Source organism: Hylobates moloch, unplaced genomic scaffold (genome assembly GCF_009828535.3).
Source record: "Hylobates moloch isolate HMO894 unplaced genomic scaffold, HMol_V3 SCAFFOLD_16, whole genome shotgun sequence".
Lineage (NCBI taxonomy): Eukaryota > Metazoa > Chordata > Mammalia > Primates > Hylobatidae > Hylobates > Hylobates moloch.
The window spans coordinates 72,510,153-72,536,391 of NW_026652291.1; the positions used below are offsets into that span (position 1 = coordinate 72,510,153).

Sequence of the window (26,239 nt, forward strand, 5' to 3'; positions counted from 1 at the left end):
AAAATGACATCTTGCCAATAGCGAGTTTTTCTATCCATGTACATGAATTAGACCTCTCAACTTATTTAGATATTCTTTGATTTCTTTCATCAAAGTTTCATAGTTTTCCTCATATAGATCTTGTAAATATTTTGCTAGATTTATACCTAATTGTTTTGGAGATTTTTGGTGCCAGTGTAAAGGGTACTGTGCTTTCAGTTTCAAATTCCAGTTGTTCATTGCTGGTATGGAGGGAGCAAGTGACTTTTATATATTAATCTGGCATCCTATAACCTTGCTATAATTGCTTATTAGATTCAGGAGGTTGTCACTTTGAAATTTTCCACATAAATAATCATGTCATGTACAAAGATAGCTTTATTTATTTCTTCTCAAACTGTAGACCTTTTATTTCCTTTTCCTGTCTTACAGGAATAGTGAGATATCCTTGTCTTGTTGTGGATCTCAGCAGAAAAAAACCTAGTTTCTCACCATTAAGTAAGATGCTAGAGGTAGGCTGACCTGTGTTTTTGTTTTTTAATAGATTTATCAAGTTGAGGAAGTTCTCCCTATTCCTACTTTGCTGAGAGTTTTTATCCTAAATGGGTGTTGGATTTTGCCAAGTGTTTTTTCTGCATCTATTGATGTGATCATATGGCTTTTCTTCATTAGCCTGTTGATGAGATGAATTGCATTAGGGTAATGCAGTACTCCTCGAAAGAATTAGGAAGTATTCCTTCTGCTTCTATTTTTTGAGAAAAATTGTGGAGAATTATCTCTTTCTTAAATATTCGGTAGACTTCACCATCTGGGCCTGGTGCTTTCTAATTTGGAAGGTTGTTAGTTATTGATTCAATTTCATTAATACATATCAGGCTGTTCAGATTATCTAGTTCTTCTTGTATGAGTTTTGGTAGATTGTACCTTTCAAGTAATTGGTCTATTTCTTTTAGGTTATCAAATTTAATTCTTTTATCAGTAAATAAAAGGATCATAAAAACAGACACATAGACCAATGGAACAGAACAGAGAACCCAGAAATAAATCTACACGTCTACAGTGAACTCATTTTCCATAAAAATGCCAAGAACATACACTGGGGAAAGGACAGTATCTTCAATAAATGGTGCTGGGATAACTGGATATCCATAGGCAGAAGAATGAAACTAGATCCCTATTGTTCTCCATATAGAGAAATCAAATAAAAATGGATTAAAGACTTAAATCTAAGATCTCAAACTATGACATTATTGAAAGAAAACTTTGGGGAAACTCTCCAGGACAATGAAGCGGGCAAAGACTTATTAAATAATATCCATAGGCAACCAAAGCAAAAATGGACAAATGAGATGACATCATGTTAAAAACCTTCTACACAGCAAAGTAAATCGTCAACAAAGTAAAGAGACGACCAACAGAATGGGAAAACATATTTGCAAAGTATCCATCTGACAAGGGATTAATAACTAGAATAGACAAGGAGCTCAAACAACTCTACAGGAAAAAATTAATAATCCAATTAAAAATGGACAAAAGATCGATAGACATTTCTCAAGAGAAGACATACAAATGACAAACAGGTATGCGAAAAGGTGCTCTACATCACTGATAATCAGAGAAATGCAAATCAAAACTACAATGAGATATCCCACCCCAGCTAAAATGGCTTTTATCCAAAAGATAGGCAATAACAAATGCTGGCCAGGATGTGAAGAAAAGGGAGCCCTCACATACTGTTGGTAAGAATGTAAGTTAGTACAACCACTATAGAGAACAGTTTGGAGATTTCTCAAAAAACTAGAAATAGGGCTACCAATCAGCAATCCCACTCCTGGGTATACACCCAAAGAAAGGAAATCAGTTTATCAAAGAGATATCTGCACTCCCATGTTTATTGCAACACTATTCACAATAGCCAAGATATGGAAGCAACCTAAGTGTCCATCAACAGATGAATAGATAAAGGATATGTGGTATATATACACAATGAAGTATTATTCAACCATAAAAAAGAATGAGATCCTGACATGAGGTCATTATGTTAAGTGAAATAAGCCAGGCACAGAAAGACAAACATCACATGCTCTCACTTATCTGTGGGAGCTAAAAATTAAAACAATTGAAATCATGGAGATAGAGAGTAGAAGGATAGTTACTACAGGCTCGGAGGAAGTATAGTGGGGGAAAGGGTAAGTGCAGATGGTTAATGGGTACGAAAAAAAAATTAGAATGAATAAGACCTAGTATTTGCTAGTACAACAGGGTGACTATAGCAAAAAATAATTTAATTGTATATTTAAAAATAACTAAAAGAATATAATTGGATGGTTTGAAACACAAAGAATAAATGTTTGAGGTAATGAATACCCCATTTACACTGATGTGATTAGTACGCATTGCACTCTTGTATCAAAATATCTCAGGTACCCCATAAATACATATACCTACTATATACCCAGAAAAATTAAAAATAAAACAAATAATAAAAAGATCAATGGTAATGGTTCTTCTTTCATTTCTGGTATTAATAATTGATATCTTCTTTTTTTCTTATTTAACTTAGCTAGAGATTTATTGGTTTTGTTGATATTTTCTAAGACCCAACTTTCGGTTTTGTTGATTTTTCTCTAGTGATTTCCTACTTTCAACTTCCCTGTTTTCTGCTCTAATTCTTATTATTTCTTTTCTTCTACTTACTTTGGATTTTTTTTTTCTAGTTTCCTATGGTGGAAGCTTAGATTACTGGTTTTAGATCTTTCTTCTTTAGTAATATATATTTTCAATACTGTACATTTTCCTCTAAGCACAGCTTTCACTGCTCACAAATTTTGATGTTATATTTTCATTTAGTTCAAAATATTCTACAATTTATCTTGAAACATCTTTGAGCTGTGCGTTATTTAGAAGTGTGTCGTTTAATCTCCAAGTATTTTAGAGTTTTCCAACTTTTTCCATCATTGATTTATAGTTAAATCCATTGCAGTCAGAAGGTATATTTTGTATGATTTCTATTCCTTTTAGTTTGTTAAGGCATGTTTTATGACCCAGAATGTGGTCTTGGTGAATGTTTCGCATGAGTTTGAGAAGAATGAGTATAATCTCTGCTGGATTAAGCAATTTATAGATGTCATAATTAGATCCAGTTGACTGACAGTGCTATTCATTTCATTTATGTCCTCACTGATTTTCTGCCTGCTGGATCTGTCAATTACTGATAGAAAGATGTTAAATATCCAACCACAGTACCACTACTTCTTCTATTTCTCTGGGCAGGTTTATCTGTTTTTGCCTCATGTATTTTGTTGTTAGTGAACACACGTTAAGGATTATTATGTCTTCTTGGAGAATTAATCATCTTTTTTTTTCTTTGAAATGGAGTCTTGCTCTGTTGCCCAGGCTGGAGTACAGTGGCATGATCTCAGCTCACTGCAACCTCTGCCTCCTGGGCTCAAGCAATTATCCTGTCTCCTGAGTAGCTGGGACAATGGGCATATGCCAACCAGCCCGGCTAATTTTTTGTATTTCTAGTAGAGACAGGGTTTAACCATGTTGGCCAGGCTGGTCTCAAACTCCTGACCTCAGGTGATCCACCCTCCTTGGCCTCCCAAAGTGCTGGGATTACAGGCGTGAGCCACTATGCCAGGCTAGAATTAATCATCTTTATGTAATACCCCTCTTTATTCTTGATAATTCTCCCTGCTCTAAAGTCTGCTTTGTCTGAAATTAACATAGTCATGCACTGCGTAATGATGTTTCGGTCACCAACAGACTGCATGTATGATGGTGGTCCTTATGGATTATAAAACTCTAATTTTACTGTAGATTTTATAATACTCTTTTAGCTGTAGAGATTATAACTTTATTTTTACTGTACCATTTCTATGTTTAGATATGCTTACACAAATATTTACCATTGTATTATAATTGCCTACAATATTCGGTACAGTTGCATGTTGCACAGGTTTGCAGCCTAGAAGCAATAGGCTACACCATACAGCCTAGGTATGTAGTAGATTATGTCACCTAGGTTTCTGTAATACACTCTATGATGTTCGCACACTGAAGAAATCACCTACTGATGCATGTCTCAGAATATATCCCCATTTGTTAAATGACACGACTGCATAATTAGTTTCACTTTCTTTTGATTAATGTTAGCATAGTATATCTTTTGCCATCTCTTCATTTTTAATCTGTCTAATCTATGTATCTTTATATTTTAAAGGGACTTCTTATAGTCAACATATAGTTGAGGCTTGTTCTTTTATCCGTTGAGACAGTCTTTGTCTTTTAATTGGTTTATTTAGACAGCTAATGTTTAAAGTGATTATTGCTATAGTTAACACTGTACCACATTTGTTCCTGTTCTCTATTCAGTGCCCTTCTTTTTTGTATTCCACTCCTTACTGCCTCCTCTGGTTCTGAGTATTTTATATGATTCTATTTTTCTCCCCTCCTAGCATATGAATTACACTACATTTTAAAAAAACCTTTTTAGTGGTTGCCCCTGAGTTTGCAATATGTATTAACAACTAATCCAAGTCTTCTTTTTCTTAAGACAGGGTCACATTCTGTCACCCAAGTGGGAGTGCGGTGGCATAATCTCAGCTCACTGCAGTGTCAACTTCCTGGGCTCAAGCGATCCTCCTACCTTGGCCTCCTGAGGAGCCGGGAGTACAGGTGCGAGCCACCACACCTGAATAATTTTTCGATTTTTTTGTAGAGACAGAGTTTCACCATGTTGTGTAGGCTGGTCTTGAACTGGGCTCACGCAACTCCAGCCACCTGGCCTCTCACCTGAACTCCAACCACCCTGGCCTCTCAAAGTGCTGTAATTACAGGCATGAGCCACTGTACCCCACTCAAGTCCTCTTTTTAAAACAATGCTGTACCACTTTCCAGCTAGACATACTTAAAAGGATTCCCAATTCCTCCTTCTCATCCCTTAAAATACTGCTGTCAATCATTTCACCATCCACAAGCTATAATCACCTAATATGTTTTCGGTTTGTTTAACAAATCATTAGCTGTTAGATTAATTAAGAATAAAAAAGGCTGGCGCGGTGGCTCACGCCTATAATCCCAACACTTTGGAAGGCCAAGGTGGGTGCATCACTTGAGGTCACGAGTTTGGGACTAGCCTGGCCAACATGGTGAAACACCATCTCTACTAAAAATACAAAAATTAGCTGGGCATGGTGGTGCACACCTGTAATCCTAGCTACTCAGGAGGCTGAGGCAGGAAAATTGCTTGAACCTGGGAGGCAGAGGTTGCAATGAGCCCAGATCACGCCACTGCACTCCAGCCTGGGTGACACAGCATGTCTCAAAAAAAAAAAAAAAAAAAGAAAGAAAGAAAAAGAAAATATTTTATTTTATTTTACTTTCTTTTTCTTTTCCAGTGTTGGTGGTAAGTAAATATTTTACTTTCATTCATTAATTATCTAACACTCTTCCATTATTTATGCAGTTTCTGACCTCTATCACTTTCATTCTTTATAAATAATTTCTTTTAACATTTCTTGCAAAGCAAGTATACTGGCAACAAATTCTCTCCATCTTTGTTCATTTGACAGTCTTTATTTCCCCTTCATTTTTAAATTTGTTATATTTATTATTTTTCTTAGACTGGATCTTGCTCTGTCACCCAGGCTGGAGGGCAGTGGTGCAATCATAGCTCACTGTGGCTTCAAACTCTTGGGCTCAAGCAATCCTCTCACTTCTTTCTCCTGAGAAGCTATGACTACAAGGCACGCGCCACTGCACCCAGCGCATTTTAAAAATTTTTGTAGAGACAGGGTCTCACTATGTTGCTCAGGCTAGCCTCAAACTCCTGGCCTCAAGCAATCCTCCCACCACCTCAGTCTAAAGTGCTAAGATTACAAAGTGCTAAGATTACACGCGTGAGTCAATGCACCCATGTCCTTCACTTTTGAAGGACAAATAAGCTGGATGTAAATCTCAGGTTGGTTAATTTTCTTCTCTCACTTCTTTAATAAATGAAGCCTAGTAATGTGGAAAGTAGAGAGCAAAGGAGAAAGGAATAAAATGAGATTGGAAAAGTGGGCAGAGGCCTAATCATGCAGGGCCTTATAAAAATCATGGTAAGATTTTCAATTTTATCCCAAGAGCAATAAAAGACCACTGAAAAATATAAGCAAATAAGTTACATCAATTTGAAATTATCCTTAATATCACTATGACAAGAAGGTAGAAAACGGATCTGGAGGTTGTAAAAACTGACGCAGGGAAGTTAGGAAACTCTTGCAGCAATGTAGACGTAATGGTGTACTGGACCAAGATAGCAGCAGTGAAAATGTAAAGAAGTGAAGAAAGGTGAGAGATACTTAGCTCAAGATACAATCATCAGGATATGATGATTCAATCAGAGTTTGGGGATATAGGAGAGAGAGAAGAGTTGAAGCTAACTCCTAGACTTCTAGCTTGAGCAACTTGGTTATTCTCTATCCCCACTGTTTGTCCTTCAACCCTGGTCCTGACTTTACATTAATAAAGCTACCCACTTCAGGTTCCATTAGTGTCTTCTTAAACTCACAGTACTCAATATTTCCAAATTAATCTCTAAAAACAGTTTTATCAGGTTACTCCCCTTCTCAATGACGAGGAGGAATCTAGTTTTTTGTGTTTACAGGATTATTCAGTAGTTCTTTTTCAGCGTTTACATGCAATAAGCAAAAGGGAAAAGTGAGAAATTATACCAGAAAAATCCATTAAAATAAATCAGATTGGTCCCAATACTATAGTAATACTAGAGCATATGGACATGAATTTGTCAGTCTCAGAAGGTCATGAACTTCTTGAGAATAGGAAATAAACTGCACTTTAGACTAAAAATGATTTTGGCAACAAGTATATAAAATTGATGTGAGCGGGCCAGGCGCGGTGGCTCACGCCTATAATCCCAGGATTTTGGGAGGCCCAGGCGGATGGACTGCTTGAGGCCAGGAGTTCGAGGCCAGCCTGGCTAACGTGGTGAAATCCCATCTCTACTAAAAAACAAAAATTAGCCAGGCATGGTGGCAGGCGCTACTCAGGAAGCTGAGGCAGGAGAATCGCTTGAACCCAGGAGGCAGAGGTTGCAGTGAGCTGAGATCATGCCACTGCACTCCAGCCTGGGTGACAGAGCAAGACTCCGTCTCAAAAAAAAAAAAAAAAAAATTGATGAGAGCAGCCACTCTTCAAGTCTCTTGGATATATACCTGTGAATGGGATTGCTGGGTCATATAATTTTAACTTTAAAGGAAATGATTTCCAGAGTGTTTTTCAAAGTAGCTGTACCATTTTACATTCCCACTAGCAATATATAAGGATTCCAATTTCTCCACATCCTCACCAACACTTAATATTCGTATTTTGATAAACAATAGCCATCCTAGTGGGTGGGTGTAAAGTGGCATCTTACTGTGATTTTCATTTGCATTTCTCTGATAGCTAGTGTTTTTGAGCATGTGCTTATTGGCCATTTGCATATCTTCTTTAGAGAAATGTCCATTCAAATCCTTTGTCCATTTTTAATCGGGTTGTCTTTTTACCTTATATTTTTAAAGTCTAAAGTTAATGCAACAACACCAGCTCTCTACCTCACCCTGAACAAGATAAGGATTTGAGAATATTTATACTGTCACCAAACTCTTCCTGAACTATATATTATGAATGACCAGTATTTAAATTCTACCCTTCATTTTAATTCCAGAATTACTATATTCAGATAATATTTCTTTAGATTTACCTACACATTTACCACTTTCTTTGATCATTTATCCTTCTTGCATCTCAGACTTTAATTCTGGGGTAATTTTTTTTCCTGAAATATTCTTTTAGAAGTTATTTCATGAAGGTCAATCCATAGCAAACTATTTTAAGCTTTTGTCTTTCTTTTACCCTCCATTTTGAAAGTTTGGTCAGTACACAATTCTATAATGATAGTTATTTTTCCTTAGCACTTTGAAGATATTATCATGCTGTTCAGTCTTCCATTGTCAGTGCTGAGAACACTGTTTTCAGCATAACTGTTTTTCTCTGGCAGATTATGTATTTTTTCTCTTTGCAGCCTTTATGCTCTTTTCTTTGTCTTTCCATTCTGCTATGTCACTGCAGTGTGTTTAAGTACGGGTTTCTACTTACTTATTTGGTATATTATGTGCTTCTGTTTCTATAGACTCATAGCTTTAATAAATTCTCTGTCATTCTTGAAATACTGCCTCTCCTCCATTCTCTCCTTCTGGTATTCCAACTAGACACATCAGACCCTCTCATCCCGTTCTACAAACTTCTTACCCTCTCCTTCACATTTCCCATCTCAATGTCCTGGGTAATTTCCTCAAATTTCTAATCCAAGTCACTGATTCTCTCTTTATTTATATTTATATTTTATGTGTTGCTTAATATTGTTTTTTTTCAGGAATTATATTTTTATTTCTCAAAGTTCTGTTTGATTCTTTTAAATCATTTTAATGAGCTTATCATTTTCCTCTTTAAACATTTCAAACATGGTTATTTTATAGTCTGGTTATTTTATTCCAGTATTAGGGATTAAAATCTTAAGGAATCTAAATTCTCTCTCTCTTTCTTGCTAACTCATTTACATAATTTGTTTCCATGTTTACTGAATAATCTTTGTGAACTCATATTTGGTTGATTCTAATCTGTGGAATTTCTGGAGGCCTAATTGAGAGTGAATTACTCCAGATAATTTGTGTTTGCTTGTACAACTGTCAGGAAGCATTACTGACCTGAAATTAACTTGTATCTTTGTCAAGATAACCAATTCAACATGGAAGTCTTCAATTCAGTCATCCAACCTTGAAGCTTGCTCAAGTCTTAGTCTGGATCCCAGAAGTGATTATCAGCAATTTCCTTCAAGATCATCCTACTTTTCCAGTGTGCTTACTGCTCATCACTCCATTTTCCGCACATAGTTTTGTTTATTTTGGTCAAGGAAGTGAGTAAGAAGAGTCTTAGAGGTTTCTCTATTTGCAAACCAGTGGTACAACGAAATGCTAGCAAGAATATCTAATAGCTCCAGAATATCAAGTTCACTATGTTGCTGGCAATACGAGTCATGTAATGACTTTTTATAAAGCCCCTTTCTTCCCAATTTTTTAAGAAAATTTTCAAATGTAGAAAAAATTAAAAGATGGTGAGGCATGGTGGCTCGTGCCTATAATCCCAGCACTTTGGGAGGCCAAGGAGGGCGGATCACTTGGGGTCAGGAGTTCAAGACCAGCCTGGCCAACATGGTGAAACCCCATCTCACTAAAAATACAAAAATTAGCCGGGCATGGTGGTGTGCGCCTATAGTCCCAGCTACTCTACTTGGGAGGCTGAGGCAGGAGAATCACTTGAACCCGGGAGGCAGAGGTTGCAGTGAGCTGAGATCGCGCCACTCCACTCCAGCCTGGGTGACACAGTGAGACCCCATCTCAAAAAACAAAAACAAACAAACAAAAAAGACTATTGCAATGTAAACAGGTATACCTCCACCTAGATTCAACTGCTTAGCATTTTGCCATATTTGCTTTATTTTTTTGTGTGTACATTTTTGCTGAAATATTTGAAAGTAAGTTGCAGATACCATGAGTCCTTCATCCCTAAATATTTCAGGATTCACCTACAGGTAAGATCATCCTCCTATAGGGCCGGGTGCGGTGGCTCACGCTTGTAATCCCAGCACTTTGGGAGGCCGAGGCGGGCGGATCACGAGGTCAGGAGATCGAGACCACGGTGAAACCCCGTCTCTACTAAAAATACAAAAAAATTAGCCGGGCGTGGTGGCGGGCGCCTGTAGTCCCAGCTACTCGGAGAGGCTGAGGCAGGAGAATGGCGTGAACCTGGGAGGCGGAGCTTGCAGTGAGCCGAGATTGCGCCACTGCACTCCAGCCTGGGCGACAGAGCGAGACTCCCTCTCAAAAAAAAAAAAAAAAAAAAGATCATCCTCCTATATGCCATTATCACACCTAAGAAAATTATATACCATTATATACCTATATACCATTATCACACCTAAGAAAATTATATACCATTATATACCTATATACCATTATCACACCTAAGAAAATTAACAAAAATTCCGTAATATCATCTGATATTCAATCCATATTCAAAGTTACCAAGATATCCTCAAAATAATTTTTATAATGTTTTTCAAACCAGGATTCCATGAGAGTTCATATATTGCATTTGGTTATTGTCTCTTGAGCCTAAAACAGACCGCACCTCAACTTTTTAAAAATGATACTGTGTTTTTGAAGAGGCTAGACCAGTTGTCTCATAATATGTACTACCTTCTAATTTTGTTTAATTATTTTCTCTTGGAGTCATTTAATTTGTTCTTCTATCTCCTATATATACTATAAACTAGAAGTTAGGTATATAGGCTTGATTCCAGGTCCCTCCATTGTAAAGGTATACTTACCCTTTGCAAATATAAATAATCTGTAAGATAATCCTTGGCAACAAGTGAATATCCTCTTCCCAAGCAATCCTTTACATATTAATGTTTTTGATATCTACTAATGATCCTTGCTTAAATCTATTAAGGCTACAAAGGTTCCTCTTTTTAGAGGGCAAATTAATTTCATATCCTACAGACTTAACCTATAGATATACTTGCATATATGCACAAAATATAGAAGAATACGTAAGTATATTCTATACCTTTTTTTTTTGAGACGGAGTTTCACTCTTGTTGTCCAAGCTGGAGAGCAATGGTGCGATCTCGGCCCACTGCAACCTCTGCCTCCCGGGTTCAAGCGATTCTCCTGCCTCAGCCTCCTGAGTAGCTGGGATAACAGGCGCACACTACCACGCTGGCTAATTTTTTGTATTTTTAGTAGAAATGGGATTTCACCATATTAGCCAGGATGGTCTCTAACACCTGACCTCAGGTGATCCACCCACCTCGGCCTCCCAAAGTTCTGGGATTACAGGCGTGAGCCACTGCGCCCAGCCTATTCTACATCATTTTTAATAGCACAAAATTATAAAAGGTATATTCATCTTTAGGACATAGGTTAAATTATAGTACTTCCATGTAATTATGATACAGGACATTCCACGTTTTTTTTTTTTTTTTTGAGACAGTCTTGCTCTGCCTAGTGCAGTGCTACAATCTTGACTCACTGCAACCTCCGCCTACTGGTTCAAGCAAATCTTATGCCTCAGCCTCCTGAGTAGCTGGGACTAGGGACTACAGGCGTGTACTACAACGGTCAGCTAATTTTTGTATTTTTAGTAGAGACAGGGTTTTACCATGTTGTCCAGGCTGGTCTCGAACCCCTGGCCTCAAGTGATCCTCCTGCCTCGGCCTCCCAAAATGCTGGGATTACAGGTGTGAGCCACTGTGGCTGGCCAACATTTTTCTGATATATAATAATCTTTAAGATATATCATTATAGCTTGACTTCATCTCCTAACACTCTCTTCTTTCCTTACTCCTCCTCAAACACTCAAAAGCCCTAGAGCACATTCCTAGCTCTGGGACTTTTACTTTTCCTTCTGCCTGGAATGCACTTTCTCCATTCAAGTCTTTGTTCTTATAGGATAGAATAAGCTTTCCCTGACCTCCCTACTTAAAACAGTCCTACGTCCTTAGCTCTAAAGCTTTCTATTCCTTTATCCTGATTGACTTTTCTTCATACCTTTACTAACTCCTGACATGTTTATTGGTTTATTTGCTTATTATATTTCTTCCCCAACACTAGAATTGTCAGCTCCAGTGGAATTTACTTGCTTTGTTCACAACTATATCCTTAATGCATAGAACAGCAATTCCATAGTGAGTACTTAAAGGAATTTTCTTTCATTCACATGTGTAAAGCCATGATTCACAAGATTTTATATGTTATGCTATAAGCCTGTATAGACATAAAGTATCTTTAGGATTCTCAAGAAACTGGTAATAATGGTTGCCTCTAGTGAGGTGAAATGGGAAGGTGGGGAATAGTGATGAGGGAGACTTACTACAATGTATACACTTAATCAGTCTAAATTTTTAACCACGTACGTTCACGAAAAACATAAAGGCTAGGCGCAGAGGTTCACACCTGTAATCCCAGTACTTTGGGAGGCCGAGGTGGGCAGATCACCTAAAGTCAGAAGTTCGAGACCAGCCTGGCCAACATGGTGAAACTCCGCCTCCACTAAAAAGACAAAAATTAGCCAGGCGTGGTGGCATGTGTCTGTAGTCCCAGCTACTTGGGAGGCTGAGGCAGGAGAATTGCTTGAACCCAGAAGTGGAAGTTGCAGTGAGCTGAGATCATGCCCGCCTGGGCAACAGAGCGAGACTCCATCTCAAAAAATAAATAAAAAACTATAAAAAAAGATGGTTTTTTTTTTTTTTTTTTTTTTTTTTTAGAAACAGGGTCTCACTTTGTCATCCAGGTTTTTTTTTTTTTTTTAGAAACAGGGTCTCACTTTGTCATCCAGGCTGGAGTGCAGTGGTGTGATCTCAGCTCACTGCTGCCTCAACCTCCTGGGCTCAAGAGATCTTCCCACCTCAGTCCACCAAGTAGCTGGCACTACGGGCATGCGCTACCACACCCAGCTAATTTTTTTGTATTTTTTTGGTAGAGACAGAGTTTCACCATGTTGCCCAGGCTGGAAAAATTAATGTTAAACCCAGCACTTTGGGAGGCCAAGGTGGGTGGATCACTTGAGGTCAGGAGCTCAAGACCAGCCTGGCCAACATGGTGAAATCCCATGTCTATTAAAAATACAAAATTAGCGGGGTGTGGTGGCATGTGCCTGTAATCCCAGCTACTGGAGGCTGAGTCAGGAGAATCACTTGAACCCGGGAGGCAGAGGTGCAGTGAGCTGAGATTGCATCTCTGCACTCTAGCTTGGGTGACTGTCTCAGAAAGAAAAAAAAGTAATGTTAAAAATTTTAAAAAATATGCCCAAAGAACATCCTAATTTAATCTGCTGCCCCTTTTTATAACTTCATGCAGGTACCTTTCTTAACAAATTTTTAAGGCTTTAACTTTGATAGGCTTGTTCAGTTCAGACAAAACTATTTTCACGTTAGTACAACTAGAAAGTAATCACCATGAGCTATGAAGTCAGCATGAATATTTTACTCATTACATGCTATGTAAAAGACTACAAAGATACATGCCAACATGTTAACAATGATTACTTCTCATTAGACAGCTAATGGGTCTTTATGCTTCTCTAAATGTAACTTTCCACACTAAGCATAAATTACTTCTATAATCAGAAAAAAATGTGCTTTTAAAAAAAGATTAGATTTAAATGAAATAAAAATTTACACTTCAAAGAACAATTTCTTTTTTTTTTTTTTTTTGAGACGGAGTCTCCCTCTGTCGCTCCCTCTGTCGCTCCAGGCTTGATCTCTGCCCACTGCAACCTCTGCCTCCCGGGTTCAAGCGATTCTCCTGCCTCAGCCTCCTGAGCAGCTGGGATTACAGGCACATGCCACCAGGCCCGGCTAATTTTTTTTTGTATTTTTAGTACACACAGGGTTTCAGCATGTTGGTCAGGCTGGTCTCGAACTCCTGACCTTGTGATCTGCCCACCTCGGCCTCCCAAAGTGCTGGGATTACAGGCGTAAGCCACTGCACCTGGCCAACAATTTCTTCTTAATACACAAATATTTTCTGTAATTGTGACATTAATATAAAGTGAAGGAAGGCATTTCAAATATAATCATTTTCCTTAGGATTCCAAAAAGTAATTTTATAGTAAAATTCCCATTATATTCATTTTAATACTACAATAACTTTTTTCCTTATATCTTGTCTTATTCTTCTAGCTTGGAATATACAATTAATGTAATTCTATGCTTCTTTTAAAAGCATAAGACAATTCTGAATATGTGATCCTTTTAAAGGATTTTACATTAACCATGTATTTTAATTCTTTTAAAATCTTTAATCTCTTATTTTCTTTCTAGTTGTTTCTTCCTTTCAAACCATAATTCTTAACACTTTAGAACCTAATTTTTTTATACAACATGTATTCTTACAATAATGGCTTTAAATTTCTTTAAAATTAATAGTGTTTTTCACTGATTACCATTAAATACAGATACACTCCCAAGGAAAATTCTCTTTTCATAGAAGCATTGATTGTAAACCTTGGAATAACTTCAGGCAATTTTGTTTCAGGAATGAGCAGTATTATCATTCCCACTACATAGATGAAGTACTTAAAAAGCCTAGAAAAGGCTCACACCTGTGATCTCAGCACTTTGGGAGGCCAAAGTGGGAGGACTGCTTAAGGCCAGGAACTGAAGACCAGCCTGGGCAACACAGCAAGACCCTGTCTCTATGAAAAATAAAGTTAGCCTGGCATGGTGGCATGCGCCTGTAGTCCTAGCTACTCAAGAGGCTCAGGGGAGGCTGAGGTAGGATCACTGTGAGCCCAGGAGTGCAGGGCTGCAGTGAGCTATGATCCAACAAAGGCAACAGAGCGAGATCTCTCTTTTAAAAAAAGCCTAGAAACGTTTGGAAGACTGTCCAAGGTTACCTACCTATTTAGTGATCAAAGAGAGTAAAAAAAGAGATCAGGAAAAAGCCCTCCTTGTTTCTCATTGCAGTACTCTTTCTACTATAATTCAGCCAAGTTTATAAACCTCTGAGAAAAAGAAATGAGATGGTAGCTAATTCCACAGTATGCTGTGAGATTTTATGCCCAGAAATTGTTTCCAACATTGTTCCTTTGTTGCTATTTCCCAGGTTATAGAACTTTCTTCCATTTTTGTTAAAAGCAGCAAGAAACTCAGTAACAGACTGCATGTTGGCCTCAGCTGTCTGCCAGCAGAGCAAATGAGATTCTTGTTGGAAGTTTGTGAAACTAATCTACTATATAATTGTAGCACAGGAAATTAGCTACCCTAATTTTCCATATTTGTGAGTAAATTCCTTTAATGAAACTATATCAGTTAATGCTTGAGTTCTGTAAAGTGAATCACAGTTCTACTTCTTCAGTTCTGTAAAATAACATTTTAAAATTAGGGCTCTCTACAGTAAAATAAACCACATAAAAATAACGTCCAATAAATCTTAATAGCATAAACGGATAACATAGCATATCACTAGACTGCGAGTACTTCTGGAAAAAAGGCTTTGCTATAGTAGTTTTTCATTTCACGACAATAATCAACTGGTAAGAAAAATGATATATTGATACAAATTGTTACCAAAGACTATAAATGTGGTGCCCTGTACCATTCTCATGATTTTCAAGAGTACATACCGACAGTTTTTTGCCGTACTATACTCCTTGCCTTTTCGGTTCCTGGAGAACCAGTGGTTGTTGCACTCCTCTGTCTCATTGGGGCTTGGCCAGGCTGATCACGACTCCATCCTCTAGAAAATGACTTGTCAACTGAAACTTTCTGAAATTCATGTCCAACTCCTAGAAATGTAGATTTTCAATCTCAATATACTGTTACTTGATCAATAATATCTTCAAGTTATGTGTGCTACCTTGCCTCAGAGTCTTAGGTTTGCTCACATAAATTATAAAGTAATAAGATAAAATGCTGTGTACTGTAAGGCTTTCATGAGCTTCACTTTATGTATAAATCATATTCCAAAACTGATGCAGAATTTTAAAATTACACCATTAGCAATAAGCTATTAGAAATTCTCTGCCACCCACTTGCTTTGGAATAAAAATGAAACATTTAGACAAGAAAAAAAAAGACAGGAAATGAGCTAAACAAAACCCATCCTGTGGTGATGATTACTAAATCTCTAATCTGCCAATAATAGCCACTTGGGAAACATAGTCCAGGAAAAAGTAGTTTGAGCACATAATACCCTGGACAAAAGTATGAAATGTGACTTAGATGTAAACTCTAGCTAGCAACTAATGTTTAACAATGCAAAATACTGGCTGGGAGTAGTAGCTCACACCTGTAATCCCAGCACTTTGGGAGGGGGAGGTGGGCAGATTGTTTGAGCCCAGGAGTTCGAGACTAGCCTGGGCAACATGGTGAAACCATGTCTCTATAAGAAATACAAACAAAAAAATTTAGCTGAGCATGGTGGCCTGTAGTCCCAGCTACTTGGGAAGCTGAGGGCAGGGATCCCTTGAGCCTGGGAGGTCAAGGCTGCAGTGAGCCATGACCGTGCTACTATACTCTAGCCTAGGAAACAGAGTGAGGCCCTGTCTCAGAAAAAAAAAAAAAGCAAAATCCTAACAAACTGAGGATTTTAAAAACATATATTAATGATATAATCATTACGCTACTGCCCCACTCCCTTTTAACATTAGACAGATACATATTTCATGTCTAGGGGATGTTTGCTTTTAGTTAAAACTAAGTAAGTGCTTTCAAAAACAATTTTTAAAATAATTATTGTATACATTTTAAATAGAGTAACATTAAACCACCTTCTCAGTCCTAAGAAAAAACTGCTTATGATAAAAAGGAACGGTATTTTATACATTTTCATTTTGTTTAATTCTTAAAAATAAAATATTTAAGATTCTACTTATTTCACCCTCACCCCTCTCCCTGGAATGGTTTTCCCTGACTCAGTTATTTAAACAAATTTATATAGAGCATCTCTATGAACAATTCTTACCTTTCCCTTTGTGCTTTTTTTGTTTCTGTTCACTCAGCTTATCCAATGGTAAATCACTGAGATCCAAACTATATAAATTCCTAGCTAAAACTTTAGTTAACGTCTCCATAGTCAGTGACCACTCAGTGGCCAACTCTTCCCAATAGGTCAGCGATGACAATACTGACAGTAAGTCATCCCAAAGTTCTCGGGAGATGTACACATTTAGGTTTGCTTTGATCCAGGCAACTATAAGGGTCTATAAAGACAAATATCAGAAATAACAATAAAATGTGTTTAGTGTGTGACTTCAAAATCAGATATTCAATTCTTAAAAAAATTACTTAAAAACAAGCAACATTTAAAATCGCATGCTTTTTAAAATAGATAATACTTGTAAAAGCAATTCATGCAATCATTAGAATCTACTACAAATTTCACTTCAGCAACTGCCAACTCCCAACACCCAGCAATCTAAACTAAAAAGAAATCTCCCTAAATTTATAACTGTCTCTTATGCTGCATTACATTAATGTTAAATAAATGCTATTTAAAAAATAGTCTCCATACTTTTAAGCGTTGAAAATGTTGAGTTACTGAACTAAAAAGCCAAAACCTACATTCCCAAATTAAGGATGGAAACCACTAACTACAACTCGAAAATGTTTTTTAATAATATAAAGAAACAACATACTAGAGACATATTTAACTTAATGAAATGTACTTTTGAAAATGTATACGTAAACTAAAGGTTGAAATTAAATTTTTTTAAACACAACAAATTAAAAGCATTCTGTAATAAATCTGATCACAGGATAAAAAAATTCATAAAAGGACACAAATGGATTAGCCAGTAAGTACCCCCTGAGATTTTGTGGATTTCTACTAAAGATGTGTCCTCTGATTGAAGAAACAAGTCATAAAATAAAGATTCTCAAAAGCTTAATTCTACAACATTTAGAAAGGAATTCACATAAATTTATACCTGAAATGTAAAGATGAAAATTAACAGAGTTTAGGTACAGAACTGTAGTAACTACTGACCTCCCAGTCTATCTTTAATTTAATACAAAAAAAAAGACTACTTTAATACTCAGACTACAAAAAAAGTTGTTTCACATAGCAAGATAAAATTTTATCTTCCTGTAGCTCCCACCATCGGGTTAGCTCTAACAATGGAGAAACCTGAATGAAAAAACAAAAAATGGCTAATGAAGTTGAGAGGAGTTTAGATGATATGTGTAGCTGGTTTTAAAAGACTGTTCAACACCAGCATATAATTTTAGGTAAATGGCTAATATATGAAAAAAAACTCCAACCAATTTAAATGGCTACACTCATGGCCAAGAATTAGATCTAAGATAGCTTTTGCCTTTGACATTAAGAATCATGTATTTGTATTTCATGTATCATCTTAAAAAAAATTTTGTTTTCTGTTTTTCAAAGAATCCATAATACATTTAAAGTCAGTACTCTATCCTCAGATTTAAAAAACACAATATAGAATTCCTGTGTAATCAAACTACCACCAGTCGAGAAGGGAGGATAATAAAGTCTTATTTAAAAAAAGCATGATAAGAATCAATCTTAGTTATTTATTACTTTTTCATTATTACAGAATAACATAAAAAGACAGTTTTTCCTAGCAGTCCCAGAGATATGGAAACTTATAAAGCAGTCAGGTCATTATCCCTAAAACACTGCCAGGTTTTTGCAACCATATATTATGTATACTACACAACAGATAAAATAAATATCATTAGCCTGTTTGTTCACAGATCTGATATTACCTCCACTCTTATACTAGGTTGTATGTATGGCAAATAGCCTATTTAGATGAGCAACTTTTAAGTTAGCTCTACAAAAGATCCCTTAATAAATAAGAAATAATCTCTAATTTAAAACACTTTTTTCCTGGTAACAAGTTTAGGGTTCAATGAATTTTAAAAAACAAACGAACAACAACAACAAAACAAAACAAAACAAAAAAACCCATATCTATCCAGCTATTCATCTATTTATTTATTTTTATTGCCTGGAAAAGTGGTCCTGCAAGTCGACCTGCCAAGGTCATATTTTTTTTCCCTTGGAACTGTAGAAAAGCTTGTGACGGCATCTTCAGTACAGATTCCGTGACTCTGAGCAACACAAGCAGCATCTGTTCCCTTAAAATAAAAAGACTGATTAATGTTTCCTTCTTGCATATGTTTGCATTTGGTTAATAGTTAACTTTCAAATATATACTTCTTATAAAAACTCAAATATCAAACATCTTTGAAAGACAATTTCAAATATTTAGAGTTCCTTAAATATTAAAAATTAAAATTCCATTTTATGTATCTACATCAATCATTTAAAATCATTTATTGGCCACAATATCCTCTCATCAAATAAAAACCTATTCAAAAGCTGAGGAACTGGAAGTGATAATGTGGAGAATGCTCCCGTCTCCGCAACCACAAATCAAGTAGCAACCTTAAGGAGCTATCTGAAGAACACTCATCTACCCAATATAGTTCTACCCAGATGGAATCCAATCAAATCCATCTTTATAATATGGAGAATAACTATACCAAATCAATCAAATCCATCTTTATAATATGGTGAATAACTACATATTGAGAATCATACCAATCTCAATTTCAGAAATTACATGACATCTTAATTAATAGATCACAAAGAAGCCTGGGCAACACAGCAAGACTTGTCTCTCAAAAAAAAAAAAAATCAGCTGGGTGTGGTGGCACATGCCTATAGTCTCAGCTACTCAGGAGGCTGAGTGGGGCAAATCACTTGAGCCTAGGAGTTTGAGTCTGCAGTGAGCTTGATAATTAATCAAGGGCCATTACTCTATTGTTTCTTTCCACTCTTTGCATTATGCAGTTTTTTAATCTTTAATTTTTTTGTCTGCACTGCAAGTTAAACCAATTCTATTATTATCCTTACCTTGCCTCTTTCTCTTAGATGCTTATTATTAAAACCATAAAACTACCTTATTTACACTGATATTTCAAAACTTGATTCAACCACATATGAAAAAGAGGCTAACAAGGGACTTTCAGTTGGGTGTATCAGCCCAATTCTCTATCACAGCCTCCTCTCCTCTGGTTATTTTGCAAGTCCATTCCAGGCATAGTGATACGTGGAACAGTCACTGTGAGAAATGTGGCAGGGGCAGCAACAGATCCTAGATCTAGATGTCATGGTTCTTCTGAGAAGTCAGAGTAGAATCAAACAGAAAACTATCACTACATTAAAAATATCCTGGACGTATTAGCAAACAAATGCATGCATTTATTCACGGAATAAAAATCAAAGGTGCCACATTTGTAACCTTATGCTTCTAGCTTGGCTACATGAAATAAAAAGCTATTTGAAATCAACTACAAATGCAATAAAGCATAGATTTTCCAAATAAATCTTATTTGTTGTCAAACCATAACTCACTCATAAATCATACAATCTTTTCACTTTGTAATACAATAAAAAATGATTTTAATTAATAAAGTTTTACAAATTCTGGCCAGGTGTGGTGGCTCACACCTGTAATCCCAGTACTTTGAGAGGTGGTCAAAGCAGGTGGATCGCTTCAGCCCAGGAGCTCAAGAACAGCTCAAGAACAGCCTGGGCAACATGGCGAAACCGTCTCTCTCTGTATAAAAATTCAATGTAAAATATATGAAAAACTTCCCAAAATGCTATTACTTCAAGGGAAGTTTAAAAATTAAGAAAAAAATTCTAAAATTGTTTTCTACATAGCAAGTCAGTCACTATAATCTGGCTCATCAATGATTCAAAGTATACAGAAAGAAAAAAATGACTAACAAAAGAATTGTCCAATGTAGTTACTGGCTAATAATAACTTGGGCTCTGAAGTCAGAAAAACCATAGTTCAAATCTCTGTCCACTGCTCAACAGCTGTGTGAACAAGGACAAGTTACTTAACTTCCCAGTATTATCTGTATCATAGGGTGCTGTAAGAATTAAGTAAGAAAATATGTGTAAAGTGCTTAGAAAGCTATGTGGCACAAATAAGTGTACCAAATTTGTTAATAATAATAACTACTTCTACATGCCATTCTATTAATACTGTTAGTAAAGAATCTTTTCAAAATATAAAGCCATTTTATACATAAATTAGGCATATGCTTTGACTAAGTAGTCTTCTTTCTTAAAAAAAATTAGGAGTACTTAGTCAAAGCGTATGCCTAATTTATGTTTTGCCACATGTAGAGGAAAATGAAATATATATAAGAATGTTCATTGCCCTCTCTTTGCCCCAAAACAAAGAGAAATAACTACATGTCCATCAGTACAGGACTGGTTAAGAAAATTATGGCATATATATATATGGCATAATACTATATAACTGTGTGTATGGTTTGATGAGCTAGATATTCACCAAAGGACAAACATCACTACTATCTCTAGAGTGAACCTTTGAGCTTTTTTCTTCTTTAAACTTTTCTTTGTTTGAATTTTATGATAAACATTTCATTTTTACAAAAACTGCAGAACCGCTTTCCCATCTCCCCAAAAGGTCTATTTTTCCAATCAATTAGACAGCTATTTATAGAGCACCAATGATATATAATGTACTATACTAAGAAATGTAGGAAATATAAAAATAAGACAACCAGTAAATACCTTCTAGGGGTTCTCAGTTCTATGGTGGTAAACAGATATTTATACAAGTATTTTAGGGATCAAGACAGTTTTCACAAGAACTATACAGAAGTACAAATATAGAATGGAAACAAGTGAAGAAAAAAATTTAAGTAAGGATACGTAGAAACAGGAAGGTGAATCTAAGGGACAGTTATGGTGACAACAGGAAAAACAGCAGAATTAGACACTCTAAAGGAAAGTTCAGAAGGTGCCCAGGGAAGAGCAACTTGATAAGAGCTGGGAAGCAGGATCTTATCCTGCAAGCTGGAGGTTAGACTTCAGACAGGAAAAGTAGGCAGAGCCTGACGGTATACAGCTCTGAATGCCAGACGAAGGATTCAGGCATTCACATATTCAGTCAATCATCAACTTATTCATTAACTCATTCACACACAAGTAAACTTCATTTACGCATATACATTTGTATGCATGTATTCTTTCCTTAGGGGTTGAGGAGGATGAGGCCATTATATGCCAACTTCAGGAAAGACAGTCCAAGGGGTCTTGTGGAAGTCTGAACAAAGTTTCAGATAAGGTGAAAGGAACTATTGTCACTATGATTAATTTTATATTTATTCAATAATAGGAGCCCCTATAATACTGTAAACAAACCCTCTTCACAGACACTATTTCTCTAAAAATTACTATACCTGTGTACACAATAAAAACACATAGACATAAAGGATAAAAATTTTTTTACCAAGTCTTTTTGTCCATTGATACTTGTACAACCATGTACCGATAAATGTTAAGAATGCGTTTACACATATCTGTGTGCTCATCCAGAAGATTTTTTATTTCATTTGCAGGTTCAAGAAGAAATATATTTGATGAGTTTATAATAAACACCTAAGACAAAAGAAATCATTAGCTATTCACAAAGGAATTTCAATGGCAAATTTCTTATTCAAACAGAAACAGACACTGATCACACTGTGGGTTAATTCTACAAGCTTAATAACTAAAACGTAAACTCATTAAACCTACCTATTTTTCTGTTTACCTAGACAAATATAAAGTTAATAGTAGGTAACCAAGTGCAAACAATAGTATTTCTTTTTTTTTTTTTTTTTTTTTTTTTTTTGAGACTGAGTCTTGTTTAGTCACCCAGGCTGGAATGCAGTGGTATGACTTCAGCTCACTGCAACCTCTGCCTCCTGGGTTCAACAGATTCTCTTGCCTCAGCCTCCCAAGTAGCTGGGATCACAGGCATGTGTGCCACCACGCCAGGCTAATTTTTGTATTTTTACTAGAGGTAGGGTTTCGCTATATTGGCCAGGGTGGTCTCAAACTCCTGGCCTCAAGTGATCTGCCCACCTTGGCTTCCCAAATTGCTGAGATTACAGGCGTGAGCCACTGCACCTGGCCTAAAACACAGTACTTCTAAACTGAGAAGCTTTAGTAACTCTATTGCTATAATAAATTGAAAAAAAAAAAAATACACATAGTTTAGGATAAAAGATGACACCTAAATCAAGAAGAATTTTCTGAATGAGTTGTTCAAAACATTTTATCCTCTTTTTCTTATTTATTTTTAGGTTTGTATATCTGTTTTGGTGACAAAAGATTCCATTAGAAAAATCTATTACTATATCCCATCAAAATATCGAAACGGAAAAAACTATGATTATCACTATGTATGCAGAAAAAGCGTTCAACACTTATGACTGAAAACAATTTTTAGCAAACTAAGAAAAAAGCAAACATTCATTAAAATAAAAAAGCATTTATCAAAAAGTATAAAAAAAAGTATATACATAGTAACAGAACTTGAGAAATACCACAAAAAGCCAAGAATAAGACAAGGGTGCTCACTCTCATCCCATGGATCTGAGGGGCCCAGTAAGCATAAAAGGAAGAGTGGGTGGTAGAGAATAAGTATCAGCAAACTGAAAAGGAAAAGACAAATGGGCTATGTTCCTGTCTAGGAGAATAGTATTTCAGAAAAAGAGGAAAATCAAGTTCAAAGGACCTGAGGTGAGAGCCTGCCTAACATGCTTGAGGAACAGCAAGGAGCACAGAGTGAAGTAAACCAGGGGAAAAGCAGTGGAAGATGATGCTGAAAAACAGCCAGAGTATGTGGAGCAGAGATTCTCACACTACCTGTAGTGAAAGAACAGGTCTTCCCCAGCCCCAATCTTCTGCAGATCAATCCGATTTTAAAATACAACGAAAAATGAACAGAGATCGGGAGAGAGATCATCATGGCTGATGGGAGGCAGAACTAAATTGCAGCTCCGACTTGGACAGACAGAGCAGCGTGTGGAAGCTCATATCGTGAATTTTACCACCAGAACAACTGCAAGAACAAACACCAGGAATCCCAAAACGACCCACGGACCTCTGAAGGAACCAAATTGCTCCTGCAGGACCCGGGAGACACTCCAAATGCTGTGAGTGTCCAAACGGCAGAAGTGGGAAATGGAGATCCTTCTCTCCTGAAAACACACACCCACTGGGGAAACTGAAGGTCTACTTTGTGGGAGAAATTTCCGACCTTACCTGGAGCAGAGTAAATTTAGAGAGCTGAGGGAAATACAGGGGTAGAGCAAGCAGTAGGAAATGCCCTGGGAGCTTGCTGGGTCCCCAGGCAAGCCATTCCTGCCTGGCACCACAGGGATCCTTTGGGAGGGCGGCCAGAGGTGCGTGGAAAATGCCACAGGGAGAAGGAAGTCTCCAGATGAACTTTGTAAAAATTTGAACCAGGCAAGAAGCCTCCTGGCCAGAACTCAAAGGAGGGTGTGAATCCGGTGTGCAGACTCCACAGGCAGGGGAAGAACCAAAGCTCATTTTTTTCACAGCTGGGAGGAAGGTAGCCCAGGGCAAGTTCTCAAACCCTGCTCGCCCACTGCCTGGAAACAGACTCAGTGTTGTTAGGGCAGGCATGGTGGGAGAGAGACCGGCCCTTCAGATTGCTTGGGAGCTGGGTAAGGCCTGTGACTGCCGGCTTTCCCCGACTTCCCTGACAACCTGCACAACTCAGCAGAGGCAGCCATAATCCTCACAGGTACACACTCCACTGACCTGGGAACCTCACCCCCATCCCTCACAGCAGCTGTAGCAAGACCCACCCAAGGAGAGTCTGAGCTCAGACACACCTAGCCCTGCCCCCACCTGATGGGCCTTCCCTACTCACCCTGGTAACTGAAGACAAAGGACATATGCTCTTGGAAGACCTAGGGCCCCGTCCACTGCCAGCTCCTTTCCATACTACCACAGCTGATGCTCTCTGGAATGTGCCACCTCCCGGCAAGAGGCCAACCAGCACAAAAACAGAGAATTAAACCACCAAAGCTAAGAAACCTCACAGAGTTCATTTCACCTGCTGCCACCTCCACTAGAACAGTTGCTGGTATCCATGGCTGAGAGAACCATAGACAGTTCGCATCACATGACTCTGTGCAGACAAACTCCAGTACCAGCCTGGAGCCGGGTAGACTTGCTGGGTGGCTAGACACAGAAGAGAGACAACAATCACTGTGGTTCAGCTCACAGGAAGCCACATCCATAGGAAAAGGGGGAGAGTACTACATCAGAAGAACACTCTATGGGACAAAAGAATCTTAACAACAGCCTTCAGCCTTAGACCTTCCTTCTGACAGAGCCTACCCAAATGAGAAGGAACCAGAAAACCAACTCTGGTAATATGACAAAACAAGGCTCTTTAACACTCCCAAGAATCACATTAGCTCACGAGCAATGGATCCAAACCAGGAATAAATCCCTGATTTACCTGAAAAAGAATTCAGGAGGTTAGTTATTAAGCTAATCAGGGACGCACCAGAGAAAGGCAAAGCCCAGTACAAGGAAATCCAGAAAACCACACAAGAAGTGAAGGGAGAAATATTCAAGGAAATAAATAGCTTAAAGAAAAAGCAATCAAAAATTCAGGAAACACTGGACATACTTATAGAAATGCAAAATGCTCTGGAAAGTCTCAGCAATAAAATTGAACAAGAAGAAAGAAAGAAATTCAGAGCTTGAGTACATGGTGTTCAAATTAACCCAACACAATAAAGACAAAGAAAAAAGAATAAGAAAATATGAACAAAGCCTCTAAGAAGTCTGGGATTATGTTAAACAACCAAATCTAAGAATAAATGGTGTTCCTGAGGAAGAAGAGAAATCTAAAAGTTGGAAAACAAGTTTGGGGGAATAATCAAGGAAAGCTTCCCTGGCCTTGCCAGAGACCCACACATCTAAATACAAGAAGCACAAAGAACACCTGGGAAATTCATTGCAAAAAGATCATCACCTAGGCACACTGTCATCAGGTTATCTAAAGTTAAGATGAAGGAAAGATTCTTAAAAGCTGTGAGACAAAACTACCAGGTAACCCACAGAGGAAAACCTGTCAGATTAACAGATTTTTCAGCAGAAACCTTATAGGCTAGAAGGGATTGGAGCCTTATCCTCAGCCTCCTCAAACAAAACAATTATCAGCCCAGAATTTTGAATCCAGCAAAACTAAGCATCATATATGAAGGAAAGATACAGTCTTTTTCAGATAAACAAATGCTGAGAGAATTTGCCAATACCAAACCACCACTAAAAGAACTGCTAAAAGGTGATTTAAATCTTGAAACCATCCTAGAAACATATCAAAACAGAACCTTTTTAAAGCATAAATCACACAGGACCTAAAAAACAAAAATACAATTTAAAAAGCGAAAACAACAAACAAAAAAACCAAGGTACACAGGCAACAAATAGCACAATGAATGGAATGGTACCTCACATCTCAATACTAACATTGAATGTAAATTGTGTAAATGCTCCACTTCAAAGATGGAGAACTGTAGAATGGATAAGAACTCACCAACCAACTATCTGCTGCTTTCAAGAGACTCACCAAACACAGAAAGACTTACATAAGTAAAGGGGTGGAAAAAGGCATTTCATGCAAATGGACACCAAAAGCGAACAGGGGTAGCAATTCTTGTATCAGACAAAACAAACTTCAAAGCAACAGCAGTTAAAAGAGACAAAGAGGGACGTTAGATAATGGTAAAAGGCCTTGTCCAACAGGAAAATAT

General features: G+C 37.2%; 1 protein-coding gene across 3 annotated transcripts in view; it reads right to left on the reverse strand.

Annotated features, from left to right (window-relative positions):
* The window catches only part of RALGAPA1 (Ral GTPase activating protein catalytic subunit alpha 1), a 286,431-nt gene that overhangs the window by 182,745 nt on the left and 77,447 nt on the right, over positions 1 to 26,239 (reverse strand). For all 3 annotated transcript variants that reach the window (XM_058429656.1, XM_032134679.2, XM_032134668.3), the window contains exons 13-16: positions 21,904 to 22,052; positions 18,571 to 18,700; positions 16,557 to 16,794; positions 15,217 to 15,378 (exon numbers count right to left, since the gene is read on the reverse strand). In XM_058429656.1, the coding sequence (XP_058285639.1) occupies positions 15,217 to 15,378; positions 16,557 to 16,794; positions 18,571 to 18,700; positions 21,904 to 22,052 (679 nt within the window). The remainder of the gene's footprint in view (positions 1 to 15,216; positions 15,379 to 16,556; positions 16,795 to 18,570; positions 18,701 to 21,903; positions 22,053 to 26,239) is intronic.